Raw genomic sequence first — 9,335 nt, forward strand, 5'->3', positions numbered from 1 at the left:
AAAAATTCATATTAGTGGCCAGCGGGATTTAAAATGATGAATTTAGTGGTCCATGAGGTCCGAAAAGTTGGCGACCGCTGCTCTACGTGTCTCAGCAATGTGTCTCTGCAGCTTAGCAGCTGTCCAAGTTCCCTGTTGGTGGGTGCCTCAGCTCTGCTGCTCTTTGATGTAACTGCCTTTCTGTATGTGAAGCTCAATGTAAAAAATAAATCGAGACAACTGGACTTGCTGTATTTTTCTTGAAGACGTTTCACTGGTCATCCGACCAGCTTTCTCAATCCAGAATTCCAACCCTCTTCCATATTGAACACATAATTCCCCAGTCGGAGGACGGTGGAGCAGAAGGAACACTTGAAGCATTCTCGGTGGAAGAAATGTCCCTCGGCACTCAGGCGCTCCACCACGTAAACTCTTTTCTTGCAGAAATAACACGTGTCGCTCCCACCGATATTCGGAGGAAACTCCTTCCTCAGGGATCCCTAGAAATGACAAGAAACAAAAAATATTTGTGGACTCTGCCTCTACAAACTGTTATAGCAGTTTTTTGTTAATGACCATTTAATGACATCATGACAAAAAAAAGAAAAAATTAAAACATTTTCTTTTTTTTATGTGTGTTAGGAAAACATGAAACATTGTAAATTGATTGATTTATTTTAGCCAGCAGATGGCGCTCCCTGCCTATTCCCATGTTTTCTTTTTCTTTAAACTTTGCAACTTGCTGTTTACAGTCCTCAATAGCTAAAGTTGAAATTTACACATAGTTGAAGGACTCATTGCAGTGACTCTTCCTTTATTGTATGCAGTGACATCACAAGGGGGGTGCGACACGCACCCGGGTGACACCGTTGGGGGGGTGACACCAAAAACGACTGACAGTCATTCTGGTGTCACTCCCTCTAAAAAGTCGGTCACTCGGTCATGGAGCAGCATGGACATTCACACTGATTATGAGCATGATGCAGTTCACATTCACGTGTATTGCATAAAACATTAAACACTTGAAATGTATGCCTGTGTTGGGGAGACAGCATAGCGCCTCTGCTGGACTACAGAACTCCGCCGATCCCCGCCCTTCTTGGTACCTCTCCACAAGCATACAGTCAGTTTTATCCCTGGACAACAGTGCTTCTGCCTTGACTCCCAACAGCCTGTCCACCTACTACGTGTAGGAAAAGGGCTCTTGGGCGATGTAGTTCTGGAGGCTTGCCTATGTCAAAGAGTGGTGGGGGGGCGGGGGGGGTGAGGGAAATTTGGGTCATGCCTGCATATACACTTTCAGTTCCTCTTGAATTACAGCATGATAGAAGACCTGACGTGTTTCTGATACTGACACAGACCACCCACCTTGTGCGCTGACTTCATTACAGATACAATAGATGAAGGAGGAAAGAATAGTAGAAGTACCTTCTGGGAAGGAGAGACAGGAGGAGGAGAAGAAGAGGAAGGAGACTCAGCAATGGACGCAGTCACCTCTACATCCGGTGAATTCTGAATTTAACACAAAATGTCATTATTCACCTGCTAAGACACACGAGGAAAACAAATTGTCTCATTGTATCAGAAGTCTGTTATTCTTTTATATTCATAAATCATACCACCCAAGATTCACACAGCTTTCACACAAGTGTCACTCCTTTTAATCAGATTCATTTACAAAACATGTGAATCCTTGTTCTAAAGTGGTATGAATCTTGCATAAAAACATTTATCAGTAGACCCCAAAGTGACTGTCATGCCAAAACCCAAAAGAAGGGTTGAGACCTTGGTGCTGTCACGCTGGAGAGATTTCCTTTCATTTCCTTAGATATTCAACAGGAAATTATAGGAGATCTTCCTAAAGTGATTGGAAATTCCTATCTTAGACTCTTATTACATAGTTACATAGTATTTAAAGGAGAACTATGCTTTTCACTCACCTCATAGTTCTAGCCGACGCTACAGTAACACTTTCTTTATAGTAAATATAATACTAAATTCAAATGGGTTTGCTGAAAATATATAAGAGTTTCTCTTTAAAGGAGAACTATGAGGGGGGGGGGGGGGCTTTTCACTCCCCTCATAGTTCTAGCCGACCTGTGACAATGAGACTGTCACAGGACGGCTCAGTAGATCGGGAGGTGAGCGAACACATACCGGCGTTCGCTCACCTCTCGATCCTGTCACGGCTCTCTGCCGTGACAGGGGAGGGGCTGGATTCCCCCCTCCGATCCGCCAGCGCTGACTGGCGGATCGGACATAATTGTCGGGATCCGCTTCAGCTGCGGCATCTCAGTATACGGCGAGCTGTATATACTGAGCTTTGGGTGACGGGAGGACACTAGTTTGTGTCCTCCCGTTACCCTAAGGAGAACTATGGGGAAAAGCCCTGACCCTATAGTTCTCCTTTAAGGTTGAATAAAGACACAGGTCCATCAAGTCCAACATTTGTGTGTATGTGTGTGATTGTGCATTTGTATATGTGTGTCAGCAGAACATGTGTCCCCATTGGAGGGTTTACCGTCGTCTCTTCTTCTGGTGACAACTCAGAAATGTTGGTTTTCCCCTCATTTTCTCGAGTTTACTTACAACTGAGTTTTAGAATCTTGGGAAGATTGCGACTATTCTCTTCAATTATCCAATTATATGAAGCGCAAACTTCTTTTCATTTTGAATGCCCAATTGTGTGTAAATGGATTAACAAACAGGAATTAGCTTTTCACATGAAGTGAATATTAACTATTTATTGTGAGAAGATTCTCAACTCTTTAAGTTTCCCCGTCTTGGTAGCCAAGGCCATCATGACAAAGAGGGTGAATCTTTCCAGACAGCAATGAAGACTTGACAGAGGGTCCAATCCTTTTCCCACCCCCATACAGCACTACAAAAAAAGGTTTTACCGTAAGATACACTTTATGCTGACAATGTTTCTAGACTGCTCCATAGTTGACTTGCTCCTGGTTGAGCTTTTGGAGCTGTTTTACGACTGGCTGCCTTATGGGAAGCAATTATAAAACAGTAATGGAGGGATCGCTTATAACTTTCATAAAAGGAGAACGTTGTCAAGAGACTCCTTGAAACTGTCGCAAGCTATGAATGTTCTGTAAACAGGATCAATCTATCATTAGTTGCTGGGGCCTTTAACATTGGTCATGGGGATGAGCTTGACTGTCTTGGGTCCGGTTATCAGACACTGAGGTCCGTGCCAACCAGTCCACCACCAACCCATAGTGCCCAACAGAAGGGAACCTTCATCGGCTTTACATTACTAGCTCTCTTATTCCAACCGAAAGCCTTTTACATGCCGTAAAGAGCTTTCTTTTGGCACAGGGGAACTATTAGTGTAAAGCCAATGATGGCGTCCCTTCTGTTGGTCACTATGGGTTGGTGGTGGGCTGGATGCCATAGACCTCAGTGTCTGATAAACAGACCCAAGACAGACAAGCTCATCCCCATGACCAATGTCATTGAATCCAGGCCAATCAAACCATACATGCACCTCCCAAGTTTGCTAGGAGACCTATAGGCAAACTGGCCAATTGGTACCCTACCAAGGGTGTGCCACGTGCCAACCAACCGAACTTCCTATATGGCACATGTGCAGCTCTAATGGCCCAGATCTGCTGACAATTGGCATGGTGGTGAGCTTACAACGTGCTGCTCCTCCAGTGGTAAGGACCTTGATGACCAGCTAAATGTTGCATTGTGTCACAGAAGAGACCGGCCCCTGCGGGACAACACTCTATTTTGGTGGTGGGGTTGCTAATTATGACAGTAAGTGCCCCTTGCTAACATTTTGACAATCGCCTCTGAATGAAGACTCTTGTTAGAAGTGAATCATAAGATTATTTTTGTGTCGGCGATCTTTTCATGTGACAGCCGACATCGTTTTTCTTTAGTTAGTAATCGTCATGCGTTGTGGCGGAATTCTACTGCTTACCAGCTCTGAGGATCTTGTCTTACTTTTGTGATCGCTCATATAAAGGCATACGAGGGCTTCAGCCACAGCTCCTACTCGGCTGGACACATTCCCTACCGTCGCCTAATCAGCAGAAAGAACAGAGAGGAAATGAGGGAGGAAGAAGAGGACAAAGATATAATTATAGCAGGCAAAGGCACAAGGGGTGTCCCAGGTTATAGCAAGCTAATGATGGGGAAATAAAGCCAAGCTATCGCTTAAAACAGCCATTATTTATCAAATGTGGTTAGCTGTTCCAAGTGAATGACAGTCGAAACAGCCAGTCAGAAACAGCTGGAAAGAAGAAGGCCATTGCGTTTTCAAGAGAGCACTTGAAGCAGTTTCAACTTAGCTGGATTGAAAAAAAAAAAAGATAAGTCTTTACATAAGATATCAAATTATATAAAGATAAATTAATGATTTTGATGGACTCAGTGATGTTCCAACCTAATCCCAGAGCCAGTCCTTGGGAGTAGGCTGGATCTTAAGAAAGCGCTGAAAATCAAAATGGCTGATTTAAAGGTATTCAACAAACACCCCATGAGAGATGTATTTTTGATAGCGCTAAGCCTAGTGCTCCTTGCAAACACACACTCCATGCATCACACCAAAAAAATAGTGGATCAGTGTGCACTGGTGTCCATGAAAAACAAAGGTTTGAAAGGGGGGGAAATCACGAACACTACCACAAATTACAAGTTTCCCGCATTTGGGGAAATCGCTAGACATGTGCGATTCGTTTCGTTACGAATCGAAATTCGTACGAATTTTCCTGAAATTCCGAATTTCGGAGCATCCGAAATCCGAATGGCAGTTTCCGAATTATATCCGAAATACGAAATTCGTTAACGGAATTTCGGATCTGAATTTCTTTGAAACAGGAGCTAATATTACCCCTGTAAATGAGGTTGAACAACATGACAAGATTTTTTTTTAATCCGAAATACGGATCCGCTGCTGCTGAGGGTTGCATTACAATACACAGGCAGGAAATACGAAATTCCGTTTACGTATTTTCGTTCCGTTACGAACATTCGTTATATATTGAAGTTAAAAAGTACATTTGTATTGGAGTTGATGGTATTTTTTTAAAGTCCGAAATACGAAATTCGGATACGGAATCCGTTAACGGAATTCGTATTTCGTTTTGGTTGACCAATCAGAGGTTCTCTTATGCTGCTGACAGTTGCATTACAAATACAGGCAGGAAATACGAAATTCCGTTGACGTATTTTCGTTCCGTTACGAACATTCGTTATATTGAAGGTAAAAAGAAAATTACATTTATATTGGAGTTGATGGTAGTTTTTTTAAAAGTCCGAAATACGGAATTCGGATATGGAATCCGTTAACGGAATTCGTATTTGGATAAAAAAACAACTACCACATCGACTCCAATATTAACAAAGGTATTTTTGCTTTTTAACTTCATCATAACGACTGTTCGTAAAGTTACGAAAATGTGCCGAAACTAACGAAAATACGTATTTCGTACGAATCCGAATTGAGTTTCGGATACGAATTACGAAATACGAAATAATGGATATTACGAAACGGAACGAAACGAAACAATTTTTTTGACGGCGCACATGTCTAGAAATCGCTGGGTCAGGACACCCGGAGTGCAATAGAGGGGACAACCTCCATGATCATGGTATCTCCTCTGCCAGGTAAGTCTAATCCATAGGCTTTAAAGAGGATTATTCTGTTATATCTAACAACTCATTGGCAATGACAAACAGGTCACAGCTCACTCATAAGATCTACCAAGCCATCTGCCTACCTTTAATTGTTGTCCTTTATGACTCATGTACAGTTTTTTATTGTGATGGGTTCAAATTTCCTCATAAGAAATCCCCTCGGGAACTTAATTGTCTACATTGTCTTTGCATGCTGTAGCATCAACAGTATCTTTCACTGGAAACTCAACACCCATTATGCTTGCACTGCCTGATTAGAATGTGCAGATACTTCCGTGTGCATAGGCTGGGCACAGGTTCACTTTAAGGATGACCAAATTATTTTTTTTATGAGCAATCTTAAATCCTGTCCAAACTCTTTTTGACCATTTTTGACAAACTGTTCAACAAAACAGTTTTTGCCTAGTGTACCAGTAAAAAGCACTTTTTACTTACTCTATGCGTTCCATTTGCACTGGTTCCCCCAAAGCATCTTCTGTGCTCTGGCCAGTGGTCACAGCTGTGATGTCATCCCTACAGTAGTCATGCACTTCAAGTGAGGATGCCAAGGGCCTTCTGCCTGGGGAGCAAGGGGAGCTAGACAACCCTAGGCAAAAACAGGGAAGCCCACCTACTGGTACCCTAGGCAAAAATAGGGGGAGCCCAACATGTGGTACCCTAGGCACAAATGGAGGAGCCAAACTACTGGTACCCTAGGCAAAAACAGGGGAAGCCCACCTACTGGTACCCTAGGAACAAATGGGGAAGCTCAACTATTGGTACCCTACTAAAAAATAGGGGAGGCCAACTACTGGTATCCTAAGCAAAAACAGGGGGAGACAACTACTGGTACCACAATGCCTATAGCTACAGAGGTGAATGAGGTCTTGTATTAAAGTGCTTGCACTACTTGTTCAGAATGTGCAGATACTTCAGTGTGCATAGACTGGGCACAGGTTCACTTTAAGGGAGAGAAATGTAATTTTTTTATGAGCAATCTTAAATCCTGTCCAACCTCTATAAAACATTTTTACAAACTGTTAAACAAAACGTCCCAGTCACTTCCCCCCCCCCCGAGAGCGTGGCATCCCTGGGAACAGATGTCAGATATTACAGCATGGCTTGTAAGCTGTGGAATTTCCTTAGATTAAGGCATCCCAGGAATTTCGGAATGATGATTAAACTATGAGTCTTCCGGATCTCTGATGGCTGAAGATCTCCAGTATTATCAGAAAGCGGGTATTGAAGCAGCGTCACCTTCTTGTCCACATTTTTCTCCCGACTTGGGGAATATTAATTTTAGATATGTTGTTAAAGGACCGGTTCTCTTTCCACCGACAAAATAAAAGAATGATCCTTAACCAGAGGGAGACATTTTTTAGGGTCCTGGAGAATTTAAATAAATGACTGTTTATTCTTTTTTATGGAAATTTGCTTGTATAGGTAAAACAGAGCTGGCCAAAATCCGCAGTGGGTGCCTGTTATACACCCCCAGGGGTTATTAAGGTCCTTGGACCACAGCTGTGGAATTGGCTTACTTTCTGAGGTAACGGTATCAGCTCGCAGCTCTACCTCCGATGCCCAGGTTGTTGATAAGGCCTGGAGAGAGCTGCTTTACATCATACCCCGTTTAGCCCCCTCAACCTGCTCTTTCCACTTAAGGTTTTCCACCTGTAATTATGCCGACAGTATACACAGAGGGACTCCTAGGAGGCGGGGTAACTGGTTACCAAGCATACAGTGGAGCAGTCCTTTGGTTATGCTATAGATTAAGGTTGCAGTACAACAAGCATTTTGCGTAGGAATGCAGCTATGTGTTAGGTTAAGTTGCACACACAATACAGGTGAGGATGCATACAGTTATGCGTTAGGTTCAGTAGGCATAGGGTTAAGCTTTAGTTTACGGTTGCAGTGACACAAGAAGTGACGTAGGCATACAGCTATGCTTGGGTTAAGTTGTAGTACTGAATACAGTGGATAAGCATACAGTTATGCGTTAGGTTCAGGAGGCGTAGGGTTAAGGTAGAGTAGACTGCAGTAATGAATACAGCTGATTAAGCAGATAGGAATTGCTGTGGAGATCCCCCTACCGTAGCCTTATGGCTATGGTAGAATACTTGCTGTTTGTGGCTATGACAGGTATGGATGGACGTCTGCCGCAATCTCCTTCAGTGTTGGATCCTGGAGCAGCAGGGCTGTCGGTTGATCAGCGTCCTGCTTCAACAATAGTGGGACGCCGATCAAACGGTGGATCGCGGCTTTATGCCGACTACTCGGGTGAGTGGGCGGAGTCTCGAGGCGCACCTGCGCATTGATACTGCCGGACGCCGTACGAGAGTGGGAGGAGTCCCACAGCGCGCCTGCGCAGTGGTGTGTACGGCTCGTTGTCCCGGCCGAGGGGTGTGAGGAGTATCACAGTGCCGCTGTTGGCACCCTTTCAGCTGGCATCCCTCGATCAGCTGATCGAAGGAGCCGGTCGGGAAGGCTTTGAATGAACAGAGCCGGCTCTGTTTGGGTATTCTGACAGCGGCCACCAGCAAAACACCGGGAGATTCCTCGGTCAACACTCGTAAGCGTTGATTGAGGAACTTTTTATATTTTCTCTGTTGATACGGCAGGTTGAGCAAAGAAAATATTACAGTGTATGGCCAGCTTTATTATTATTATTACACAGGATTTATATAGCTCCAACAGTGTGCGCAGCGCTTTACAATATAAGGAAGACATTGCAATCACAATACAATTCAACACAAGATGGTAAGGAGGGCCCTGCCCCTGAGGGCTCACAATCTAAAACGGAGGGGCAAGTAATACATGAGGAGGTAGCTGTGTGGGGATGAATTGCATGGGAAAGTGATGGTTGCGCGGTTAGGTTGAGCTGCGATCGGCTTCCCTAAAGAGATGAGTCTTAAGGGATCGCCTAAAGGCAGACTGGGTGGGAGATAGACGGACAGGTTGGGGTAAATAGTTCCATAGGATGGGAGAGACTCTAGTGAAGTCATGGAGGCGAGCATGGGTTAAATTTGCACCACTTTATAGCCACTAGAAGGAGCCTTTTCTATGCTCCTCGGCTCCCTCTAGTGGCCATCTTGTGGTGTGAATCTAAAACCAAGACGTTTGCAGAGTGAACTACTCTGCGATTGTTTTATAAATACACCTCTTAGTGTAACAATGAGGCTCATATGTAGTTAATAATCTCCTCACTGGATCAGCCGGGTCAGAGAATTCGGGAAGTCCCCATAAGCAGCAGATGACGAGCCCTTTTGATGTTCGGAAACGCTTGTTATCACACCCATAATAAGCCTTAAATAGCCTGATTTTCACCCCAGCCTTGTGTCAGTGCTGGAATCAGACTGTTTATACCAAATCTAAATCTATTGTGAATTGTTAGCTCTCCTGCCAAATGCCTCCAGAAACAAAATAGACACCCAAGTGAATATCTGTATGGTTTGTATATTACTGATGTTTGCTGTCTGTAGTTTTCCTTTAATGTTTGATCAGAGGGCTGTAATGGAATCCTGTTTATCTTTGGAGATCACATTGGAAAGTTGAGATCTGTTTATTTCTGTGGTGTTTGTGTAACGTCCTCGCTGCCAGCATTGATGACACTCTGTTATATAAAGTGTTTTCTTTTTCCCGATCCGTTTCCTGAGAGATGATGTTCAGCCCTCTGCACATCGCTGTCTGGTCATACGCCCTGGCTGAACATCAAAGTCTTT

At 43.8% G+C, this 9,335-nt stretch overlaps 1 protein-coding gene across 3 annotated transcripts in view; it reads right to left on the reverse strand.

Annotated features, from left to right (window-relative positions):
• MICAL2 (microtubule associated monooxygenase, calponin and LIM domain containing 2) overlaps positions 1 to 9,335 on the reverse strand; it is an 82,165-nt gene that overhangs the window by 6,425 nt on the left and 66,405 nt on the right. For 2 of the 3 annotated variants that reach the window (XM_018555381.1, XM_018555388.1), the window contains one exon: positions 293 to 479. In XM_018555381.1, the coding sequence (XP_018410883.1) occupies positions 293 to 479 (187 nt within the window). Of the gene's footprint in view, positions 1 to 292; positions 480 to 1,407; positions 1,453 to 3,919; positions 4,022 to 9,335 lie in introns of all 3 variants that reach the window. The other variant, XM_018555370.1, reaches the window with a different exon arrangement.

Source organism: Nanorana parkeri, unplaced genomic scaffold (genome assembly GCF_000935625.1).
Source record: "Nanorana parkeri isolate BGI_ZX_2015 unplaced genomic scaffold, ASM93562v1 scaffold10, whole genome shotgun sequence".
NCBI lineage: Eukaryota > Metazoa > Chordata > Amphibia > Anura > Dicroglossidae > Nanorana > Nanorana parkeri.